At 42.8% G+C, this 26,113-nt stretch overlaps 1 protein-coding gene across 1 annotated transcript in view; it reads left to right on the forward strand.

Moving 5' to 3' along the window:
• The window catches only part of LOC137332645 (uncharacterized), a 141,187-nt gene extending 115,560 nt beyond the window's left edge, over positions 1-25,627 (forward strand). The window contains exon 5 of the mRNA XM_067996603.1: positions 24,457-25,627. Coding sequence (XP_067852704.1) covers positions 24,457-24,606 — 150 coding nt within the window. The 3' untranslated portion in view covers positions 24,607-25,627. The remainder of the gene's footprint in view (positions 1-24,456) is intronic.
• The last annotated feature ends 486 nt before the right edge of the window (positions 25,628-26,113 follow it).

Consider the following 26,113-nt stretch of genomic DNA (forward strand, 5'->3'; position numbering starts at 1 on the left):
GAATCAGATCGGGACGCGACACAGGGGAGGCACCTGATTGGTGAGTCGGTTCAGGTGAGTATTTCTCCTGATCTACAGTAACTGAAGTAAAAGGAAAGGGAAGGTCTGCAGGTCTTATAGGAAGTAGCGTTTATTTTTTAGTGAATCAAGGTCCCCAGTGTAGTTAACATTCTCTAAATTGAGAACAATTTAAAGGAGTAAACTCCTTAAAGGGAGTGGTAAGTAGTTTTTCTTTCCTTTTTTTTTCTCTTGACATTGTAGTTGTTCTTAAGCTAATTTAAGGGTTAAGTCATGGCAGGAGATCCCAGCGCCGTGTCATGTTCCTCTTGTGGGATGTGGGAATTCAGGGCTCCTTCCTGTATCCCTGATTCCTTCACCTGCGGGAAGTGTGTCCAGCTGCAGCTATTGTTTGACCGCTTGACGGCTCTGGAGCTGCGGATGGACTCCATTTGGAGCATCCGCGATGCTGAGAAAGTCGTGGATAGCACGTTCAGTGAGTTGGTCACACCGCAGATAAAAATTACTGAGGGAGATAGTGAATGGGTGACCAACAGACAGAGGAAGAGTAGGAAGGCAGTGCAGGGGTCCCCTGCGGTCATCTCCCTCCAAAACAGGTATACCGTTTTGGATACTGTTGGCGGAGATGACTCACCAGGGGAAGGTGGCAGTGGCCAGGTTCATGGCACCGTGGCTGGCTCTGCTGCACAGGAGGGCAGGAAAAAGAGTGGCAGAGCTATAGTGATAGGGGACTCGATTGTAAGGGGAATAGACAGGCGTTTCTGCGGACGCAACCGAGACTCCAGGATGGTATGTTGCCTCCCTGGTGCAAGGGTCAAGGATGTCTCGGAGCGGCTGCAGGACATTTTGGAGGGGGAGGGTGAACAGCCAGTTGTCGTGGTGCATATAGGCACCAACGATATAGGTAAAAAACAGGATGAGGTCCTACAAGCTGAATTTAGGGAGTTAGGAGTTAAACTAAAGAGTAGGACCTCAAAGGTAGTAATCTCAGGATTGCTACCAGTGCCACGGGTTAGTCAGAGTAGGAATGACAGGATAGCTAAGATGAATACGTGGCTTGAGAGATGGTGCAAGCTGGAGGGATTCAAATTCCTGGGCCATTGGAACCGGTTCTGGGGGAGGTGGGACCAGTACAAATTGGACGGTCTGCATCTGGGCAGGACTGGAACCAATGTCCTAGGGGGAGTGTTTGCCAGTGCTGTTGGGGAGGGTTTAAACTAATGTGGCAGGGGGATGGGAACCGATGCAGGAAGTCAGTGGGAAATAAAGTGGTGACAGAAACAAAAGGCAGTAAGGGAGAGTGTACAGAACATGACCGGACAGATGGTCTGAGAAAGCAGGGCAAAGACCAAGGGAAGTCTAGATTAAACTGCATTTATTTCAATGCAAGAAGTCTGATGGGCAAGGCAGATGAACTCAGGGCATGGATGGGTACATGGGACTGGGATGTTATAGCTATTACTGAAACATGGCTAAGGGAGGGGCAGGACTGGCAGCTCAATGTTCCAGGGTACAGATGCTATAGGAAAGATAGAGCAGGAGGTAAGAGAGGAGGGGGAGTTGCGTTCTTGATTAGGGAGAACATCACGGCAGTAGTGAGAGGGGATATATCCGAGGGTTCGCCCACTGAGTCTATATGGGTAGAACTGAAAAATAAGAAGGGAGAGATCACTTTGATAGGATTGTACTACAGACCCCCAAATAGTCAACGGGAAATTGAGGAGCAAATATGTAAGGAGATTACAGACAGCTGCAAGAAAAATAGGGTGGTAATAGTAGGGGACTTTAACTTTCCCAACATTGACTGGGACAGCCATAGCATTAGGGGCTTGGATGGAGAGAAATTTGTTGAGTGTATTCAGGAGGAATTTCTCATTCAGTATGTGGATGGCCCGACTAGAGAGGGGGCAAAACTTGACCTCCTCTTGGGAAATAAGGAAGGGCAGGTGACAGAAGTGTTAGTGAGGGATCACTTTGGGACCAGTGATCATAATTCCATTAGTTTTAAGATAGCTATGGAGAAGGATAGGTCTGGCCCAAAAGTTAAAATTCTAAATTGGGGAAAGGCCAATTTTGATGGTATTAGACAGGAACTTTCAGAAGTTGATTGGGAGAGTCTGTTGGCAGGCAAAGGGACGTCTGGTAAGTGGGAGGCTTTCAAAAGTGTGTTAACCAGGGTTCAGGGTAAGCACATTCCTTATAAAGTGAAGGGCAAGGCTGGTAGAAGTAGGGAACCTTGGATGACTCGGGAGATTGAGGCACTAGTCAAAAATAAGAAGGAGGCATATGACATGCATAGGCAGCTGGGATCAAGTGGATCCCTTGAAGAGTATAGAGATTGCCGGAGTAGAGTTAAGAGAGAAATCAGGAGGGCAAAAAGGGGATATGAGATTGCTTTGGCAGATCAGGCAAAGGTGAATCCAAAGAGCTTCTACAAATACATAAAGGGCAAAAGGGTAACTAGGGAGAGAGTAGGGCCTCTTAAGGATCAACAAGGTCATCTAAGTGCGGAACCACAAGAGATGGGTGAGATCCTGAATGAATATTTCACATCGGTATTTACGGTTGAGAAAGGCATGGATGTTAGGGAACTTGGGGAAATAAATAGTGATGTCTTGAGGAGTGTACATATTACAGAGAGGGAGGTGCTGGAAGTCTTAACGCGCATCAAGGTAGATAAATCTCCGGGACCTGGTGAAATGTATCCCAGGACGTTATGGGAGGTTAGGGAGGAAATTGCGGGTCCCCTAGCAGAGATATTTGAATCATCCACCGCTACAGGTGAGGTGCCTGAAGATTGGAGGGTAGCAAATGTTGTGCCCTTGTTTAAGAAGGGCGGCAGGGAAAAGCCTGGGAACTACAGACCAGTGAGCCTGACATCTGTAGTGGGTAAGTTGTTAGAGGGTATTCTGAGGGACAGGATCTACAGGCATTTGGAGAGGCAGGGACTAATTAGGAACAGTCAGCATGGTTTTGTGAGAGGAAAATCATGTCTCACGAATTTGATTGAGTTTTTTGAAGGGGTAACCAAGAAGATAGATGAGGGCTGTGCAGTAGACGTGGTCTACATGGACTTCAGCAAAGCATTTGACAAGGTACCGCATGGTAGGTTGTTACATAAGGTTAAATCTCATGGGATCCAAGGTGAGGTAGCCAATTGGATACAAAATTGGCTTGACGACAGAAGACAGAGGGTGGTTGTCGAGGGTTGTTTTTCAAACTGGATGCCTGTGTCCAGCGGTGTGCCTCAGGGATCGGTGCTGGGTCCGCTGTTATTTGTTATTTATATTAATGATTTGGATGAGAATTTAGGAGGCATGGTTAGTAAGTTTGCAGATGACACCAAGATTGGTGGCATTGTGGACAGTGAAGAAGGTTATCTAGGATTGCAACGGGATCTTGATAAATTGGGCCAGTGGGCCGATGAATGGCAGATGGAGTTTAATTTAGATAAATGTGAGGTGATGCATTTTGGTAGATCGAATCGGGCCAGGACCTACTCCGTTAATGGTAGGGCGTTGGGGAGAGTTATAGAACAAAGAGATCTAGGAGTACAGATTCATAGCTCCTTGAAAGTGGAGTCACAGGTGGATAGGGTGGTGAAGAAGGCATTCAGCATGCTTGGTTTCATTGGTCAGAACATTGAATGCAGGAGTTGGGATGTCTTGTTGAAGTTGTACAGGGCATTGGTGAGGCCACACTTGGAGTACTGTGTACTGTTCTGGTCACCCTATTATAGAAAGGATATTATTAAACTAGAAAGAGTGCAGAAAAGATTTACTAGGATGCTACCGGGACTTGATGGTTTGACTTACAGGGAGAGGTTAGACAGACTGGGACTTTATTCCCTGGAGAGTAGGAGGTTAAGGGGTGATCTTATAGAAGTCTATAAAATAATGAGGGGCATAGATAAGGTCGATAGTCAAAATCTTTTCCCAAAGGTAGGGGAGTCTATAACGAGGGGGCACAGATTTAAGGTGAGAGGGGAGAGATACAAAAGGATCCAGAGGGGCAATTTTTTCACTCAAAGGGTGGTGAGTGTCTGGAACGAGCTGCCAGAGGCAGTAGTAGAGGCGGGTACAATTTTGTCTTTTAAAAAGCATTTGGACAGTTACATGGGGAAGATGGGTATCGAGGGATATGGGCCAAGTGCAGGGAATTGGGACTAGCTTCGTGGTATAAACTGGGCGACATGGACATGTTGGGCCGAAGGGCCTGTTTCCATGTTGTAACTTCTATGATTCTATGATTCTATGATTCTATGATTCTAGTAGCGGTGAACAGTTGTTTTTCAGTCTGGAGGGAAGTATACAGTGTGGTTCCCCAGGGGTCAGTATTCGGCTCTTTTTGGTATATAGTAATGACCTAGACTTAGGTATCGAGGGTATAATTTCAAAGTTTGGATATGTCATGAAATTTGGAAATGTAATAAACAATGAGAAGGATAGTAACAGACTTCAGGAGGACATAGACAGACTGATTAAATGGGCAGACACACGGCAGATGAAATTTAATGCAGAGAAGGGTGAAGTGATACATTTTGATCGGAAGTATGAGGAGAGGCAATATAATCTAAATGATACTTCTTTAAATGGGGTGCAGGAACAGAGGTGCACATACACTAATCTTTGAAGGTGCCAGAAGAAGTTGAGAAGACTGTTTAAAAAGCATATGGGATCCTGGGTTTTATTAAAAGAGGCATAGAATACAAAAGCAAGGAAGTTATGCTAAACGTTAATAAAACACTGGTTCGGCCTCAGCTGGAGTATTGCATTCAATTTTGGGCACCAAAATTTGGGAAGAATGCCAAGGCATTAGAGAGGGTGCAGAAGAGATTTAGTAGAGTGGTACCAAGGATGAGGGACTTCAGTTATGTGGAAAGATTGGAGAAGCTGGGCTTGATCTCCTCAGAAATGAGAAGGTGAAGGGGAAATTTTATAGAGGTGTTCAAAATCATGAACAGTTTTGATGGAGTTCGTAAGGAGAAACTGTTTCCTGTTGCAGAAGGGTGGGTAACCAGAGGACACAGATTTAAGGTGATCTGCAAAAGAGCCAGAGGTGACATGAGGAAACGTTTTTATTTACACAGCGAGTTGTTATGATCTGGAATGCACTTGTCTGAAAGGTGGAAGCAGATTCAGTAGTAACTTTCAAAAGTGAATTAGATAAACAATTGAAGGAAAAAAATTACAGGGCTATGCGGAAAGATCAGGGAAATGGGACTAAGTGGATAGGTCTTTCAAAGAGCTGGCACAAGTACGATGGGCCGAATGGCCTCCTCCTGTGCTGCACTGCAATGATACTAGAATATCATAACTATAGTATGCCATGCTTGCTGTTTCCTAATGTTATGTTTAACCCTGGTATTGGTATTAAAGCTGAGGAGTAATTATCCGGTTTAATCTGATAAAATCAGAAGGGTTGATTACAAATCAAGGTGAGAAATAAACAATGGGCAAAATAAATAAAAAAATCAATAAATAAGAAAAACGATTGAAAACTAATATCAGAATTGTATCAAAGCAGTTTGGGGAATGGAATTAATGTTTTGGAAAATTGTGCAAGCAATATGGATAGCATGGACCCATTGAAACTGGGACAATGAATGGGAAGTTCCAATCCCACCTAATAGAGCCTGCAGAGAAAAAATGAATAAAGAAGTGGGTGAAACAATGTTAATAGAGGGAAAAGCCAACAATGAATCCATAGAAAACACTTACATGTATACCCCAATTACCCAGCTTGTGTTTGGGAAAAAATCAGAGGAAAGGTTATTTTTTCTTAAAATGTTGGAAACACTCAGCAGGTCAGGTGCAGGCATAGCCGCATTTATTGCACACCCTTGTTGCCCTTAGAGAGTAGATGTGTACCTTCTGCTTGAACAATTGAACTTCTTGTGGGAATGATGCTTCCACTGTGGTGTTAGATAGGGACTTGTACGATATCAACTCAGCAATGATTAGGGAACAATGACATATGTCCAAGTCGTAGAGCTCTGTTTCTAGGAGGGGAATTCGGAGGCGATAGTTGCCCACGACATTGCTGCTCTTGTCCTTCTTGGTGATAAAGCTCAAAATGGAGCGAGGGATTCTCGAAGTAAGATTGGTGAGTTGTCACAGTACATCCTGTGGACCGTACCTGCTTCATACAGCCAGAGTGCCGTTGATAGTGGAAGTAGCTTTTGGGCCTGGTAGCACGAGGATTGATCAAGTCAATTGCTCGGTTGTGGACTGTGCTGAGATTCTTGAAAATTGTTGCGGCTGTACCCATCCTACCTTAAGCATTATAAGTTGTGTTCAGGCTTTGAGTGCTCCGGAGGTGTGCCATTTAACGCGCAGAAGCTAGCCTCTTCCCTGCTGTTGTAGCCACGGTATTGATATGGTTGGCCCAGTTAAGCTTCTGTTCAATGGTAATTCTCCAAGATATTGATGGCGAGAGATTCTACGATGGTGACGCCAAGGAAGGTCAAGGGGAGTTGTCAGGGATTTCTGCTCCTTAATATCGTTATTACTCAGCCCGTATGTGGCGTGACACTTCCGAGCCCAGGCCTTTGTGTTATCCAGATCCTGCTGTAAGCTGCATGTACTGCTTTGTTAGTGGAGCGGAAGACTGTGGGATAATTAGTTAACAGCCCCCTTCTAACCTCGAGGCAGAAGGAAAGTGATTGATGAAGCAGCTGAAGATGGTTAAACCAAAGAGCTTTCCCGAGGAACGTCTGCAGTAGTGTTCTGGGGCTATGACTAATGACCTCTGACATCCCACAACCATCTTCCTTTCTGTTAGGTATTAATCTAGGTACAGGACAGTTGACACCCCCCCCCCCCCCCCCCCCCGCTGCCATTGACTTCAGTTTTGGGAGGGCTCCTTGGTGCCATACTCGGTCGAATCTCAAAGCATCTACTTTCATCTCAACATCTGGCATTTAATTATAAAACTAAAGAGAATTGTAGGTTTCTAGATATGGTATATAATTGCGTCCATTATCGGTTTCTACAGTAGGTAACTTGATTATTCTGAATCTAATCTTAAGCAGTAATCATTTTTGTTGGAAGTAGAAGATCACTTCGGAAACAATGATCCTGTCATTATTACATATGCGATGATCATGAAATTCTACAAAGAGGTCAATGCCATTGCATTATTTCACTATAAAAGGCTAGGTTTCTGAGCCTATTATCAAGAATAATACTGACTATGAATAATTGAAGTTATGAAGAAACAACAAGAACTTGCATACATGTAATGGCAATTCACAGAAGGTCGGGGGGTGGATGGATGCTGAACCAAAAAAGAGAGATTAGGAGGATTGACCGAAAGCTTGGTCAGTGACGTGGATTTGAGTGTGGCCTCGCAGAGAGAGGTGCCTAGGTGGATAAGTTGGGAAAGGAATTTCAGAGACTGAGACCTGGGTGGCTGAAGGCACGACCACAAATTGTCGGACAAACGTAGGTTAGGACGAACAAGAGGCTGGAATTAGAAGAACCGAGATTTTGGGAAGGTGTAGAGGAGATCAGAAATAAAGATGAACAAAACCTTGCCGAACTTTAAACACAAAGACGTTGACTTTAAGTTCCGCGACTGAAACCCAATGTAAGTCCCCCCAATGTAGGGAACTTAGTGCAGGATAGACTATGAGTGGAAGAGTCTTGAATGAGCTGAAGCTCATGGTGGGTGGACGATGAGAGGTTGGTCAGCATTGGAAATTGGAATAGTCGAGTTCAGCAGTGAAGAAGGTGCATTTTAATGTTTCAACTGAAGAAAATCTATGCGGGAGTGGGTGCTGTTACAGAGTTGGAAGCAGATGGTCTTTGTGATGGATAAGATAGGGAGTCAGAAGCTAGTCTCAGGGTCAAACTGGACAGTGATGATGCAAACGATTTGAGACAGTGATCAGAAAGAGGGATGAAGTTAGTGCTAAGAATATAGTGGTTAAGAAGGGAGCTGAACACAATTGCTTTAGTCTTCCCAGAATTTCAAGGGAAGAAGTTATAGCTCATCGAAGACTGAATGTCGGACAAGCAGCCTGACCGCCCAGAAGCAGTGGATGGATTGAGGCAGGTAGTGGAAAGGTAGCGCTGGGTGTCATTGGTGCACATGGAAAAGCTGACTGCAGGTTTGTGGATGATGTCACCAAGGGGCACCAAGAAGATCAGGAAGAGAAAGGTGGGCAAATAATTTTCTCTGGAAGACTTCAGACTTGACGGTGTGGGGATGGGAAGAGAATCCTTGCGAGAGATCCTTTTTCTAATCCGATACGTTAGAATGGAACTAAGTGAATACAGCCCCACGGAATTGTACAATAAAGGAGAGATGTCAGAACAGAATATTGTGGCCAGGAAGTTCATAATTTTTTTTTGGAAAAGAGGATCATTTGGGATGATCAGATTGACGTTTTGAAGTTTATGAAGGGAATTGGCATATGTAATTGAGGCAATTATTTGCCATAGTAAAGGTTTCGCAGACCAGGGAATGCAGCTTAATAATTAGGAAGTGTGGAGTGAGGAGGGAAATAAAATAAACTGCTGTCACCAATAGAGTTGTGGAATACATTTCCTGAACGCCAGTTAAGCAAAAACAATAGAGACCAAGAAACAATTCGGTACCTTTCTGGAAAGAGAAGTAATTAAAGAAATAGAAAAATGGCTGCTTTTTAAAAAATTCGTTCATGGGATGTGGGCGTCGCTGGTAAGGCCAGCATTTATTGTCATCACTAATTGCCCTTGAGAAGGTGGTGGGGAGTCGCCTTCTTGTACCGCTGCAGTCCGTGTGGTGAAGGTTCTCCCACAGTGCTGTTAGGTAGGGAGTTCCAGGATTTTGACCCAGCGACGATGAAGGAACGGCGATATATTTCCAAGTCAGGATGGTGTATAACGTGGAGGGGAACGTGCAGGTGGTGTTGTTCCCATGTGCCTGCTGCCCTTGCCCTTCTAGGTGGTAGAGGTCCTTGGTTTGGGAGGTGCTGTCGAAGAAGCCTTGGCGAGCTGCTGCAGTGCATCATGTGGATGGTACACACTGAAGCCACGGTGTGCCAGTGGTGGAAGAAGTGAATGTTTAGGGTGGTAAATGGGGTCCAATCAAGCGGGCTGCTTTGTCCTGGAAGTTGTCGAGCTTCTTGAGTGTTGTTGGAGCTGCACTCATCCAGGCAAGTGGAGAGTATTCCATCACACTCCTGACTTGTGCCTTGTAGATGGTGGAAAGGCTTTGGGGAGTCTGAAGGTGAGTCACTCGCCGCAGAGTACCCAGCCTCTCACCTGCTCTTGTAGCCACAGTATTTATGTGGCTGGTCCAGTTAAGTTTCTGGTCAATGGTGACCCCCAGGAGGTTGATGGTGGGGGATTCGGCGATGGTAATGCCGTTGAATGTCAAGGGGAGGTGGTTAGACTCTCTCTTGTTGGAGATGGTCATTGTCTGACACATGTCTGGCGTGAATGTTATTTGCCACTTATCAGCCCAAGCCTGGATGTTGTCCAGGTCTTGCTGCATGTGGGCACGGACTGCTTCATGATCTGGGGGTTGCGAATGGAACTGAATACTGTGAAATCTTCAGCGAACATGCCCATTTCTGACATTATGATGGAGGGAAGTTCATTGATGACGTAGCTGAATATGGTTGGGCCTAGGACACTGCCCTGAGGAACTCCTGCAACAATGTCCTGGGGCTGAGATGATTGGCCTTCAACATCCACTATCATCTTCCTTTGTGCGCGGTATGACTCCAGCCACTGGAGAGTTTTCCCTCTGATTCCCATTCACTTTAATTTTACAAGGACTCCTTGATGTCACACTTGGTCAAATGCTGCCTTGATGTCAAGGGCAGTCACTCTCACTTCACCTCTGGAATTCAGCTCTTCTGTCCATGTTTCGACCAAGGCTGTAATGAGGTCTGGAGCCGAGTGGTCCTGGCTGGACCCAAACTGAACCTCGGTCATCAGGTTATTGGTGTGTAAGTGCCGCATGATAGCACTGTCGATGACACCTTCCCTCTCTTTGCTGATGATTGAGAGTAGACTGATGGGGCGGTAATTGGCCGGATTGGATTTGTCCTGCTTTTTGTGGACAGGACATACCTGGGCAATTATCCACATTGTCGGGTAGATGCTGTACTGGAACAGTTTAGCCAGAGGCACAGCAAGTTCTGGAGCACAAGTCTTCAGCACTACAGCCGGGATGTTTTCGGGGCCCATAACCTTTGTTGTATCCATTTCCATCAACCGTTTCTTGATATCATGTGGAGTGAATTGAATTGGCTGAAGACTGGCTTCTGTGATGTTGGGGATATCGGGAGGAGGCCGATATGATGCATCTACTTGGCACTTCTGGCTGAAGATGGTTGCTGTGTGGGATTGATCTATGAAATAGGCCAGAACCGGCTTTTCTTCCTCAAATAATGTTTTTTTGTCTCTATGATATTACCTGGAGTCAGGTTATATAAACGACAACAACGAAAGATGTAGTTTGACACGGTGTGAATTTTGTTTTCGGTCGTGTTCTTGTCAAATGCCGTAAAATCGGGCTCAAAAGATATATACATTGTTGGAACTGACCCCTGCCCATATTTATTTTTCAGTGTAAGAATCAAAAGCATTGTACCAAAAGAATCCCTAATCCTGCCTACTAATGAAAAACACGCCACATCCATTGATGCTGGCCCTGTGATGGCCCGACGTTCAGAATAAATGTTCAGATGATTAGCTCGTTTTAAATGCTTTATTCAATTATTTGTGTCTGACCGTAGTGTCGAGTAACCCTTAATCTAAATTCCAAGATTTATTGGTGAGAAATGTGTGTGGTCTCAGAAAGTTTTCCCTTTTCGGGAAAAAAAAACAATGAATTATATTTTCTGAATTTATTTATATCGGAAGTTGGAGGCAACTACCCATTAAATACAATTCTTTAATGCTTGATCATTAACCCATATCAAATAGGAATATTATACACAATAGGTGTGTGTTTTGTTCTGATTGGGAATACTACATTGCAGGAGAAGTATCCTGTTCCAGATGACGTTCGGCGTAACTGTGGAAACTTACAATAAACATACATCATAGAATGTACCGTTCTTTCGGATACCTTATAAAGCAAGGCAAAAAATGTGTGCCATTACTGAACAATACTTCTCCTAATTATTCCAAACGAATACATGAAACAGTATTTATTGTTGGTTAAGCATCCACTTAGGTCTGGAAAATATTTCACATGATCGTTGTTACAGGTATAACATTGACTGCAGGTGCTTTAATCACCAGAAATATAAATACATTATAAAAGCATCTTAACAACTTATCAACGCAAATAACACTATTTTTGCGGAATAAATTACTTTGTTCTCGAGGACCTCCCTGCAATTAGGTGAAGAATATACACCATGATTTTTTTTCAACAAGGAACTATGTGTAGAAGTTCCCAGTCAAATTCATGGTAAGTTATATGAGCCTACAATAACGGCACCGAATTAATAAATTCGGAAATTAGGAAATAGAACAGCAACATCAATTAAAGTTGCACAGTGTTAAATGTACAAAGCAATTCTTCCGGTGTTCAGTAGAGGCACTGTTACTTTAAGAGTGTTTGCTGTTATTATTGGCCGAGTCTCTTTGTGTCGCTGTCTACCAATGAGGTGAAGCAATGTGGCTGGAGATCCAGCACCACTCCCCCAAAACCAAACGCTGCGCAGTGTCGAGGAAACAGCACTCGTCAATCCACGGTCTTCCTTCACCTCTAAGGGTCCGCGAAATTATAAGGTATTTGTACAAATATTCTCACCGATTTTGCCAAAGAAATCCATCTCGGCGCCGCACGCAAAACAAAATTCTTCAACTGAAAAACCAGGGTAATGAACAAATACCTTCTAAACATAAAGGCCGTACAATTAATCGGAGAATCGGGCAGTTAGATTTACAATACGTTCGTCCATAAATGGCCTACACGCTAAACCACGGTCTGTCACAGTGGCGCGTTCTTTATTTGATACTGGTATATGTCTCGGATTCAGTTTGTGGGAACATCCGTTACTCAATTCCTGAAGAATTAGAGCTTGGTGCCTTTGTTGGAAACATTGCTAAGGACCTGAGTTTAGTTGTGAGGCAGCTTTCCGCTCGCCGGTTTCGGATTGTATCGGAGTACAAAAGGCAATATCTAGACGTGGATTTAAACACCGGAGTATTGTTCGTAAAATATAAATTAGACAGGGAACAGCTCTGTGAACAAAGCCTAACGTGTGTACTGACGTTGGAGGCTGTGGTTGAAAATCCGTTAAAGCTGTATCGTGTGGAAGTTGAGGTTCTCGACACAAATGACAATCCACCCGTCTTCCAGAGCAACGAGTTCCACTTCGAAATCTCCGAATATGTGTCGGCCGGAGCGCGCTTCCAACTCCAGAGCGCACGGGACCCGGACGTGGGAACCAATGGTGTCCGGACCTACCAACTGAGCGAAAATGAGCACTTTATTTTAGAACTAAAAACGGATAATAAACATACTGTTACCCCAGAGTTATTACTTCAAAGGCCTCTCGACCGAGAGCAGCAAGCAACTCATCGGTTAACGCTGACTGCAATTGACGGAGGGACCCTTGAAAAATCCGGCACCACCCAAATTATTATCAGTGTGTCTGATGTGAACGACAATGCTCCTGTTTTCGAACAGGCCGTGTACGAGATCACCATCGCAGAAAACGTACCGAACGGTTCTTTAATAGCGACAATAAATGCCATTGATATAGACGAAGGCATAAACGGTGAGATAACGTATTCTCTCGGTGACCGAACTCCAGATAGAGTGCGTCGCCTATTTAGGGTAAACTCCCAAAACGGGGAAATCAGAGTCGTTGGCATTGTGGACTTTGAAGAGGCAAAGGATTATGAAATTTCGGTGCAAGCTATGGATAGAGGTCCACATGCAGTGCCAGTTTACAGCACCCTCCTAATAAAGGTTACTGATGTTAATGATAACGCTCCTGAAATAACTGTAACTTCGAATTCCAGTCCGATCGCAGAGGATGCTCCTTTAGGAACTCCGGTAGCTCTTTTAAAAATAACAGATCGGGATACTGAAGAGAGGGGTAACGTTCTCTGTTATATCGCCAAAAACGTTCCCTTTAATCTTGACAACTCTTTTAATAACTACTACACAGTGGTGCTTGCTGATCACATAGACCGAGAAAAAGTACCTGAGTACAACATTACAATCACATGCAGGGACGGAGGTTCTCCTCCGCTAACAAATGAGAAAACTATCCGAGTTCAAGTCTCCGATGTAAATGACAACCCGCCACGCTTTACGCAGCCTTCGTTTGCTATGTATGTGACGGAAAATAACCGTATTGGTGGTTCTATTGGTTCAGTGTCAGCCTTTGATCCAGATTTCAGTGAAAATGCCAATCTGTCTTTTTCCATTTTGGATAGCCTGATACATGGTTTGCCTGCGTCCACTTTCGTCTCAATGAATTCAGCCAACGGTGTGATGTTTGCTCACCGCTCGTTTGATTACGAACAACTGAAACATGTTCAGCTTTCTGTTCAAGTAAAGGATGCTGGATCCCCTTCTCTCAGCGGCAATGCAACTGTGGATGTGATCATCGTGGATCAGAATGATAATGCCCCTGTGATCCTATCGCCCGTGTCAAATAGAGGTTCTGGAGCAGAGGAGACAATGCCGAGATCTGCTGATCCGGGTTATTTAGTCGCTAAGGTCACGGCCACCGATGCTGATTCTGGGCAGAACGCGCACCTTTTCTATCAACTTCTTCGGCCTACCGATGAAAGCCTGTTTACTGTATCTCCAGAGACCGGAGAACTCTGGACTATCCGACGTTTTGGATTCAAAGATTCACCCAGACAAAAACTCGTGATTTTGGTCAGGGACGGTGGAAAGCCATCCCTTTCCTCAACAGTCAGCATCACCTTATCAGTGTTGGATAGTAATATTGAAATTGCATCCACTACCGGCATGTTGGGGGATTCCGAACCGTGGGCGTCCGATTTGAGACGTTATTTAATTATATCTTTTGCTGCCATCTCGTTAGTTTTTCTAATGGCTATTATAATCCTCGCAATTAAGGTCCACAAAGGCAGGAATGGGATGAATGATTGCAGTTATTCTTGGCCTGCTTCACTGCAGAAGGAATCGAGGCATGGGATTCATAAGGCTGGTGTGAATCTTCAGTCAGCACCACATTTTACAGGGTTGTACGAAAGCGACACCCTCCCTCCACCATTTGGTTATGAAGTGAATCCAGATCCAACCATGAAAGATTTTATGTTTCTAAAATTGCATGGCTCGTCTGCACCGATGATTAATATCAAGACAGGATCGTGCGTCCCGCAAGAAAATGGAAATACACTGAAGACACCAATTAAGGGTAATATTGAATCCGCTGAGGTGAGACGTGTTTCCAAACATTTCAGAATCCATGATCGTATTCGTACTAATAAACAGGCAATGATGGCGATCTTATTGAAAAGCTTCAGATTGTATTGTTCAAATAAGTCGTGACAGCCAAAGATTTATAGTGCAGTTTAAATTAAGAAAATACAACCCAAAATATTTTTATTTACAAAAAAGCTACAGACCTAGATTTTTATGTACTCTTTTACCATCAGTGAATAACATTTTATTATTATAAATTTCATCATTTAAATTTGAACTGCTCTATTATGTTAACCAGTCTTCCGGAGCCCATGTAATATAAACGACAAACAGAAGAGGTTAACAACAACAAAGAAGTTTCATTTGAAGCTTAATTTTCTGCTTGTTGTGAAATATTTATGCAATTCATCTTGTACATTGCAATTTATATGAATTGGCAACAAAATAGTCACAAACTTATTGAAGCCTGCTCTGTTTTTAGAATTGTAAACAATTTTACAACACCAAGTTATAGTCCAACGATTTTATTTTTAATCCCACAAGCTTTCGGGGGCTTTCCCCTTCCTCAGGCGGTGTGGAAGGGGAAAGCCCCCGAAAGCTTATGGGATTAAAAATAAAATCGTTGGACTATAACTTGGTGTTGTAAAATTGTTTACAATTGTTAACCCCAGTCCATCACCGGCATCTCCACATCATGTTTTTATAATGGTTAGTAAAACTGTTTTAGAAAATTGAAAATGCTCAGTACATTATTTTTAGGTAAAGAGGGTTAAGGAAAATCCAGAACTGATAAATAAATGCAGTAGGTTGTGTGGAAATTATACTAACACAAGCAGTGGTCAAATTGGTCTGTATACATTTAACCTATTCTACAATAGAAATGAAACGCAACATAAAGTGCAACCTAATAACAAATAAATAGTATAAAAAGTCAATCGGCCCATTACGCTCATCGTTGTGGTATTCTAGCTCTCCAACCAACATTCAAAAGTAATTTAAACTTCCCTAATTTTTTTTACCTCGATATCTTTGATAAGTAGCCTATTACAAACATTTATTATTCTTTGGGTAAAAACAAGTTCTAATCTCTGTTCTAACTTAACGCTTCACTAATTTAAATTTAGATCATTGTCCTGTTAATATGAATTATTCTCGGATAATATTCTAAGTTTGTTACATGTGTACAATTTAACATTTTATACACCTTGGTGATGTTCTCCTAAACTTTCTCTCTTGGCTGCTGAGCTTAAGCTTTTCTAATATATCCCAGTGCGTTGACGGAATCAAAGAACATTACAGCACAGCAACAGGTCATTTGACTCAAGTCTGTGCTGGTGCTTTCTTCAGATGAGCTACCTAATATGAACTCACTATTTTTCTCGCTATCTATACTCTATAATATTTCAGTTTTACAAGCAAATATGTAATTCTCTTTAAAATAGTGTGCACTCTACTTCACCACTCTACTTCACCAATCGCCTGTTGCAGAGTATGTTGTCTATATGGAATTTCAAAAGGCGTTTGATAAAGTACCATATAATAGACTTGTTAGCAAACTCGAATCCCATGGGATTAAAGAGGCAGTTGCTGCATGGACACGAAATTGGCTAAGGGGTAGATAGCAAAGTGCAGTAATGAACGGTTGTTTTTCAGACTGGAGGGAAGTGTACATCGGTGTCCCCCAGGGGTCGGCGTTGGGACCACTGTTCTTCTTGATATATATTGATGACCTGGATTTAAGTATACAGGGCATAAGTTGAACCTTTGTAGATGACACGGAAGTCGGAAATGTAGTAAACAGTGAGGAGGATAGTCACAGAGTTCAGGAGGACAAAGACTGGTGAAATGGGCAGACACATGGCAGATGAAATATGACGCAGAGAAGTGTGAAGTGGTTCAATTTTGGCAGGAAGAATGAGGCGAGGCAACATAAACTAAATGGTATAATTTTAAAGGGGGTACAGAAACAGAGAGACCTGGGAGTGTACATACACAAGTTATTGAAGGTGGCAGGACAAGTTGAGAAGGCTGTTAGAAAGACATGTGGCATCCTTGGCTTTATAAATGGAAGCATAGAGTACAAAAGCAAGGAAGTTATGCTGAACCTCTATAAAACTCTGGTTAGACCACAGATGAAGTATTGCGTCCAATTCCGGGCACCACACTTTAGGTAGGTTATCAAGGCCTCTAAGAGGGTGCAGCAAAGATTTACTAGTATGGTACCAGGGATGAAAGACTTCAGTTACTTGGAGATACTAGAGAATCTTGGCTTCTTCACCTTAGAGCAGAGAAGGGAAGATGCGAGAGAGGTGTTCAAAATCATGAAGGGTTTTGTTGGAGTAAATAAGGAGGAACTGTTTCCAGTGGCATAAGGGTCAGTAGCCAAAGGACACAAATTTAAAGTAATTGACAAAGGCGACATGAGGAAATATATTACTACACAACGAGTTGTTATGATCTGGAATGCACTGCCGGAAGGGATGGTGGAAGCAGATTCAATAATAACTTTCAAAAGGGAATTGGATAAATTGTTGAAGTGGAAAAATTTGCAGGACTATGGGGAAAGAGCAGGAGAATGGGACTAATTGGATAGCTCTTTCAAAGAGCTGGCAACAGGCACGATGGGCCGAATGACATCCATCTGTGCTGCATCATTCAATAATTCTTTGATTGTAATTACATATTCTAACCATCGTATGCAATTAAATAATTTCTAACTACTTTTAAATTCTTACTGCCATTATCTTACGTTTGTGTGCTCTTAATATGATCTCCCTCCTAGTAGAAACAATCAGTACTATTTACCTTATCATGACCCTTCTCAATCTTGAACACTTTGATTGCATCATCCCCGGGATACTCTACCCCATTCAAGCTCAAAATACCCCAACTTGTTCAATCTCTCATCCTAACCACAACCTTTAATCCGTGGGAGCATTCTAATGTAGCTCATCCTCTTTACAAATAGAATGTCTCTTCTGGACTTAATTTTAGGCAGTTCTGGATTTAGTTTTAGGAAATGAAGCTGGGCAGGTGGAAGGAATATCAGTGGGAGAGCATTTTGGTGGCAGTGATCATAATTCAGTTAGATTTAGTGTAGCTTTGAAAAAGGACAAAGGTAGAAAAGGAGTAAAAATTCTCAATTGGGGAAAGACCAATTTTAAGAAGCTGAGATGTGATTTAGCAAAAGTAGACGGGAAACAGCTACTTGAAGGTAAATCAGTGTCAGAACAGTGGGAGGCATTCAAGGAGCAGACAGGGAGGATTCAGAGCAAATATGTTCCAATAAAGAAAAAGGGTGGGACTCCCAAATCTAGAGCCACCTGGATGTCAAGGCATATAAAGGGTAGGATAAGGCAAAAAGGGAAGCTTATGTCAGATACCGAGAGTTCAATGCGGCCTAGAGGAGTATAGTAAGTGCAGGGGTGAATTTTTTTTTAAAGAAATTAGGAAAGCAAAACGAGGGCATGAATAAATATTGGCAAGTAAAATCAAGGAAAACCCAAAGATGTTTTATAAATACATAAAGAGCAAGAGGATAACTGAGGAAAGAGTGGGACCTATTAGAGACCAAAAAGGTAACCTGTGTGTGAAGAGAGAAGACATGAGTATCGTTCTTAATGAATACTTTGCTTCTGTCTTCACAAACGATGGGGACGATGCAGACATTGTAGTTAAGGAGGAGGAGTGAGAATTATTGGATAGGATAAACATAGTGAGATAGTGAGGGAGGAAACATTAAGAGGATTAGCATCTTTGAAAGTAGATAAATCGCTAGGGTAAGGTGAAATATATCCCAGGCTGTTAAGAGATGAAAGCAGGAAATAGCAAAGGTTCTGACCATAATTTTCCAATAATCTCTGGCTGCAGGTGTGGTGCCGGAGGACTGCTAACATTGTACTGTTGTTTAAAAAGAGAGAAAGGGATAGACCGAGTAATTACAGGCCTGTCAGCCTAACTTCGGTGGTGTGCAAATTATTGGAAACAATTCTGAGGGACAATATTAATCATCATTTAGAAAAACACAGATTAACCAAGGACAGTCAGCATGGATTTGTTAAGGGAAGGTCGTGTCTGACTAACTTGATTGACCTTTTGAGGAGGTAACACGGACGGTTAATGAGGGTAGCGCATTTGTTGCAGTCCACATAGATTTTAAGGTTTTTTGCAAGGTCCCACATGGCAGACTGGTCAGAAAAGTAAAAGCCCATGGGATCCAAGGGAAAGTGGCAAATTGATCCAAAATTGCCTCAGTGGCAGGAAGGAAAGGGTAATGGTCAACGTTTTTATGACTGGAAGGCTATTTCCAGTGGAGTTCTACAGGGCTCAGTACTAGGTCCCTTGTTTTTTGTGGTTTATTTTAATGATTTAGACTTAAATGTAGGGGGCAAGATCAAGAAGTTTGCAGATGATACAAAAATGGCCGTGTGGTTGATGGTGAGGAGGAAAACTCTTGACTGCAGGAAGATAGCAATGGACTGGTCAGGTGGGCAGAAAAGTGGCAAATAGAATTCAATCCGGAGAAGTGTGAGGTAATGCATTTGCGGAGGGCAAACAAGGCAAGGGAATACACAATAAATGGGAGGAACAGAGGGATCTTGGTGTGCATGTCCACAGCAACCTGAAGGTCGCAGGACAGGTAGATAACGTGGTTAAGAAGACATACGGGATATTGTCCTTTATTAGCCGAGGCATAGAATATAAGAGCAGGGAGGTTATGCTAGAATTGTATAAAACACTAATTAGGCTGCAGCTAGCGAACTGCGTATAGTTCTGGTCACCACATTACAGAAAAGATGTGAATGCACTAGCGAGGGAACAGAGGAAATTTATGAGCATGTTGCCTCCTAATTTTAGCTATGTGGAAAGATTGGATAGGCTAGGGATGTTTTCGTTGGAACAGACGAGGTTGAGGGGAGATTTAATTGAGGTGTATAAAATTATGAGGGGCCTAGTTAGAGTGGATAGGAAGGACCTATTTCCCTCAGCTGAGAGGTCAATAACTCGGGGGCATGGATTTAAAGTAATTGGTAGAAGGATTAGAGGCGAGCTGAGGAGAATTTGTTTCACCCAGAGGGTGGTGGGGTCTGGAACTCATTGCCTGAAAGGGTGGCACAGGCAGAAAACCTCATCACATTTAAAAACTACTTGGATATGCACTTGAAGTTCTGTAACCTACAAGGCTACGGACCAAGGGCTGGAAAGTAGGTTTAGGCTGGATAGCTCTTTTTCGGCCGGCACAGATATGATGGGCTGAATGGCCTCCTTCTATGCCATATATTTCTAAGATTCTATGATCCTATTTAATTATTCATTAATGGAATGTGGGCGTCGCTGGCAAGGCCATCCCTTATTGCCTTTGAGAATGTGGTGGTGACCGTCGTCTTGAGCCGCTGCAGTCTGTGTGGTTAAGGTACTCCCACATTGCTGTTAGATAGGGAGTTCCAGGATTTTGACCAAGCGACGATGATACCTAACCTAATGCAAACCCTAAAGCATACACATCATTTTATTCTAGTGTCTTGAATAATATTTCACGTATCACTGCAGGTTTGGTCTAACCGGTGTAGTATAACCCATAAAATAACAGGTGTCGACTTCAATGGTTCTAACTGGCTAGGTATTTTGTTTTTATTCGTTCATGGGATGTGGTCATCGCTGGCGAGGCCACCATTTATTGTCATCCCTAACTACCTTTGAGAAGGTGGTGGTGAGCTGCCTTCTTGAACCGCTGCAGTCTGTGTGGTGAAGGATCTCCCACAGTGCTGTTAGGTAGGGAGTTCCAGGATTTTAACCCAGTGACGATGAAGGAACGGCGATATATTTCCACGTCAGGATGATGTGTGACTTGGAGGGGAACGTGCAGGTGGTGTTCATCCCATGTGCCAGCTGTCCTTAACATTCTAGGTGGTAGAGGTCGCGGATTTGGGAGGTGCTGTCGAAGAAGCCTTGGCGAGTTGCTGCAGTGCATCCTGTGGATGGTCCACACAGCAGCCATGGTGCGCCCGTGGTGAAGGGAGTGAATGTTTAGGTTGGTGGATGGGGTGCCAATCAAGACAGCTGCTTTGTGCTGGATGGTGTCGAGCTTCTTGAGTGTTGTAAACAATTTTACAACACCAAGTTATAGTCCAGCAATTTTATTTTAAATTCACAAGCTTTCGGAGACTTCCTCCTTCCTCAGGTAAATGTTTACCTGAGGAAGGAGGAAGTCTCCGAAAGCTTGTGAATTTAAAATAAAATTGCTGGACTATAACTTGGTGTTGTAAAATTGTTTACAATTGTCAACCCCAGTCCATCACCGGCATCTCCACTTCTTGAGTGTTGTTAGAGCTGCATTCATCCAGGCAAGTGGAGAGTATTTCATCACACTCCTGACTTGTGCCTTGTAGATGGTGGAAAGGCTTTTAGGAGTCAGGAGGTGAGTCACTCGCCGCAGAATACCCAGCCTCTGACATGCTCTTGTAGCCACAGTATTTATATGTGGCTGGTGCAGTTAAGTTTCTGGTCAATGGTGACCCCCAAGATGTTGATGGTGGGGGATTCAGCGGTGGTATTGCCGTTGAATGTCAAGGGGAGGTGGTTAGACTCTCTCTTGCTGGAGATGGTCATTGCCCAGCACATGTCTGGCGCAAATATTACTTGCCACTTATCAGCCCAAGCCTGGATGTTGTCCAGGTCTTGCTGCATGCGGGCATGCACTGCTTCATTATCTGAGGGGATGCGAATGGAACTGAACACTGTGCAATCATCAGCGAACATCCCCATTTCTGAACTTATGATGGAGGAAAGGTCATTAATGAAGCAACTGAAGTTGGTTGGGCCTAGTACACTGTCCTGAGGAACTACTGCAGCAATGTCCTGGGGCTGAGATGATTGACCTCCAACAACCACTAACATCTTTCTTTGTGCTAGGTATGACTCCAGCCACTGAAGAGTTTTCCCCCTGATTCCCATTGACTTCAATTTTACTCGGGCTCCTTGGCGCCACACTCGGTCAAATGCTGCCTTGATGTCAAGGGCATTCACTCTCACCTCACTTCTGGAATTCAGCTCTTTTGCCCGTTTTTGTACCAAGGCTGTAATGAGGTCTGGAGCCGAGTGGTCCTGACGGAACCCAAACTGAGCATTCTATTAGTATTAAAGCATTGATGAATGCGGATCCTATTCATTGTTAGCGGTTGTGTTTAACCTCCTGATAAAATCAGCATTGCGTACTGTATACTTTGTCTTAATTGTACAGTTTTGGATAAATTGGCTGACTCATCAAGTTGAGGGATGGTGATGCTGGAGAAAGAAATAATACTTTCATATTAGCCCCAGTACACCAGGCAGTCCCACATTAGCTCTACGACAGCCAGATGTAGAATTAAACTCTCTCCGCTTTGTTACAACAAAAAAACCTTACATTCAATCAGAAAAGACGAACCACTTTGATGACATTCCTTGTGTGAGGCTGTTAGAGAAGATTGCAGCTCATGGTATAACGTGTGCCTTATCCAGATAGGCTAACAATTGGTATTGCAATTGATGATATTGGTAAATGGGGAAAAAATCTCTGCTTGAGAAACATGAATCAGTGATCTTTCCTGAAACGCCTATTTTTCCAATAATTACGATAGTGCTACAAGTATTCTCCTCCATAGCTTGTGAAAGCTGTGGAGAATAATACTACTGACAATATTATTACATTTGCTGAGAACATTACGTTTATTGGCTGCTTACAGAAGAAAAGAGATTAATACTATTGAGAGGAATTTACGCCAATTAACCAGTTAACCTGAAAAGTGGCAAATTGAAGGTTCCTATGTTAAACACCCCTGTGCTCGCTGACCTATATTTGCTCCCAGTCCGGCAATGCTTAGATTTTATAATTCTCATCCTTGTTTTCAAAACCCTCATTGGCCCCACCCCTCCCTATTTCTGCAATCCTCTATCCCTACAACTCTTCGAGATCTATGCCCTCCTCCAATTCTGGCCTCTTGCACTTCCCCGATTTCCATCGCTCCACCATTGGCTGCCCTACCTTGAGCTGCCTCGACGCTAAACTCTAAAATTACCTCGTAACCCTCTCAGCCTCTCTACCTCCTTCAATAGACTCCTTAAAACTTACCTATTTGATCAAGCTTTTGGTCACCTGTCGTAATATCACCTTATGTGGCTCGGTGTCAAATTGTGTTTGTTAACGGTCCTGTGAAGAGTCTTGGGACGTTTTGCTACGTTAAATGCGCTGCATAAATTCAAGTTGTTATTGTAGCCTATATTTGTCACACTCTTGTTTGGTGCAGAGGCAGTTCAGCCCACGTTGTGCCTCGACTGCCAACCTAACTAAGATATGCTGGCTCAGCAGAAACCAAGCATTGCATTTGAGATTGTCCTATTGTATCGGGCTCGGAACCAAACCTGATGTCTTATTGAACTACCAAGCCATCATGCGAGCTATAACAAGAACGGATCCTATTTTAGTAGGCCAGTTGAATTGAAGAGTCTAACCGCACTGAGCTTCATATAGGCGCTTCCCCTTAAAAGAGGCATCACGACCAAAATTAGCGGAGCGTCTGGTCCACAAAAAACGATATTGAAACAAAAAAACAAGTTGACTCCAAACGGTGAACTCAGAAGATATTAGAATAAAAAATCCATATTCCTTTTATTCATTCTCTGGATATGGGCAAGGCCAGCATTGATTGTCAATCCCTAGTTGAGAAGGTGGAGAATAGCCTTCTTCTTCAACTGCTGCAGTCCATGTGGTGAAGGTACCCCGACAGTGGTGTTAGGTGGGGAGTTCCACAAATTATTACTGCCAAGCCACAGTCACAGATGCCCTTTATGCTATGACTGATTGGACCAAGGTGCTTATCCGCTGGAATATTGACTATTACAAAGTCTTGGTCCCGGTATTTGTGACTGCAGACCTGCCAGACACCGGGCGGGTCAAGAAAACGTATACTTCTGGGAGTTTTGATAACCTGTTATATACTCGACTTGAAGTCGTTCATGTTGCAGTTTGGGAGGGGGCATCACATTTGCGCCAAGACCCTACTGCCCCATAAAAGAGAATGTTTTAGTTTTTTTGCACCATGAATAATCATTTTTCTAGTCGAATGTATATAAAAGCTACAGCTGCTGCGCGAAAAAGCTACCAGTCAGGAAGTATCAATTCAGCAACGGGTAGGCATGGATTTAATGTTGCCATATATGGGAGGTAGGCTAGTAAATCTTTGATATCAATGGATTAAAAACTTCAATATAACCAATTATTGGGGCATGAAGAAACAATTCGCGTTAGCAATATTGGATTTTTCTCATTTTATTAGTTGTATCATCCATGGACGATAAAGTATAAGGTATACACGAACGAAAAGTTATCTTTACTTCAGCAGTAAAAAACAATGAGCAAAACTGTTTCCATTGAGAATTCGCGCGTGAGAATGGAAAATTATACAGTACTGATGCATGTGAAGTATTACCCATCAATGCGTAAGAATATCAAAAACATTTTGCACACTGCATCTCTGCAATGAACTCTGCGCATTGCATTACATCAGTACATAACAGTGTATGCGTGCGTGAAAAATATGAGGGGAACGAAGTTGAACAAAGTAAATACGATTGGGGAATTGATACCAGGAGGTAACCCTCCATATGAATATATAAATGGTCAAAACCACATAAGGCAACAGGGTCAAATCAGATTGAACATTTCATAACCAGTTACAGTTCTATCCAGAAAGATGAACAGCTGCGGTGCTGAATTGTTCCCATCTACCAATGAACCAGGTTTTCAACAACTAGAAAAAATGCAGGTAAATAAAATATTGTTAAGTAGAAATGCAAGATACAATTGTTTAGTTATGTCCAATGCAATTTGAGGCAAATTTTGAAATCTAGTAGATGACTTATATGAAATAATTAAAGATGCTTTAGTGCAACGTTTGCTGTGCCAATGTAAATATGTGCTGATATGTGTGAAAACAACCCGTGTTATTCGCACAGTAATGTCACACTGATACCTAGAATAGCTGTATATGATAAAAGAAATGTCTAAAATTGGTTTCTCGTTTCTATTTTCAGATATACGGAAACCGGCAGTGGGATTTGGAGCACTCCTCAATTGAAAGATGCTCTTCGGGACAATACGGGGGAGGGTTGGTCACTTCGGTTAAAAGCGAAGTGGAACCTGACCCCAGGAGGGTCGTGGAAATACATTCGCACGCCTTATAGGAGCTCTGAATGGATACATAACGGATCGAAGTAGTGATTTTCCATCAATGTGATGAGCAGGTTGACAAAAGAGTCTATCTGCTCTGCGTACTCTGCCCAACTTAACTGAATAATATAATGTAATGCAAGTAACACCTCGGTGTGTATCAGGATGCTTCAAATCTGTATAGTCCAATTGCATGTTTTCCAAATGAGAAACGTAAGTGTGCGTCAGAAATATCGTAGTCTACGAATAGACTTGAATCGTGGGCATTTCTCATGATATGCTTCCGCAGATAAATAGACGTCTCCACTATGCTCCTGGATGTTGAGTGGGAAGTGTGTCACCTGCCTAATTTACCTGACATGCCTCGTATTCTGAAATTACAAGCCGATTCGAATATTTGATGCAATTCTGGACAGGATTGTTGCTAACCCCACTATAACTGATAGTTTTTTTCAGTTTTCTGGTAGAAGATTCTGCACTTTTAAAAAATAAAACATGACTCCTATTTTCCGGCGGATTCTTCATCCTTCAGTACTCATCTCTGCACATAGAAGTAGTTCTGGATGAATGGAATAGAACTGAATGAAGACGATGGCTGAAGCACGGGCAAATGTGATAATAGGCAAAGCGTATTGCCCATACCGCCCGGAAATGGAAACAGTTACAAACGCCCTTCTGGAATGCAACCGAAGAACAACAGTGGACGATTAGGAAGGACTTTGGGACTGTATTAGAGACTTCAAATGCTGCTATTGACAGGCTTGAGCATTGAAATCCGTTTTTAGCTACCCATTTCAAGCTGTTAATTGGTTGGTGTTATGTCCAATAAGCTTTCTATGTTACTTATTTTACTCAATATGTGTAGGAGCCTTTCGAAGGTGCAAGTAGCACTGTCAATGTTCTGAAAAGTATATCTTGATGTTCGTGAATCTACTTTACCTAAATAAACACTTCTGGTTCAGAGAAATCGGACTTCTTGTATAGTCGCTCCATTAAAGCCGGTACTACAACATGGCAACAGGATATGACAACAAATTAATTCTCCTTTCTATTTGTGAATGTGTTTGAAAATGCGGACTTCGCTTTGTTAAGGCAATACATTTAATTGTAGTAATTGAGATAGACGGAATTTATCGCCATTTAATTGTATAAAAAACCCTAGCACCAATAGTGTGAAATATGACCTACACCCAGTTAATAAAAGTCCAACCTTGCGTACATATGAATGGATAAACATTAATCTGAAACAAATATAGTTGTTTGCTGACAAAATAATGCGTCGCACTGTAAATTATAGCACTGTTAGTTCACGTCCAGCACCAGTGTTGGAAGCGAATTTCATGAAAAGACTCTCGACTCCATGTGTCGGTTTCTTGAATTGAGTTTGAAGGAATTTCAGCTCAATTTATAATAGGTACCTTACGCCTATTACCAAAGTTCTCATGATTTCGCATAAAGGATACTAAATTAACCATCACACGAATAAATGCCAAAAGGCTCGTTGTGTTGGCAAATTCGAAA

The sequence above is a fragment of the Heptranchias perlo genome, chromosome 14 (assembly GCF_035084215.1).
Source record: "Heptranchias perlo isolate sHepPer1 chromosome 14, sHepPer1.hap1, whole genome shotgun sequence".
NCBI lineage: Eukaryota > Metazoa > Chordata > Chondrichthyes > Hexanchiformes > Hexanchidae > Heptranchias > Heptranchias perlo.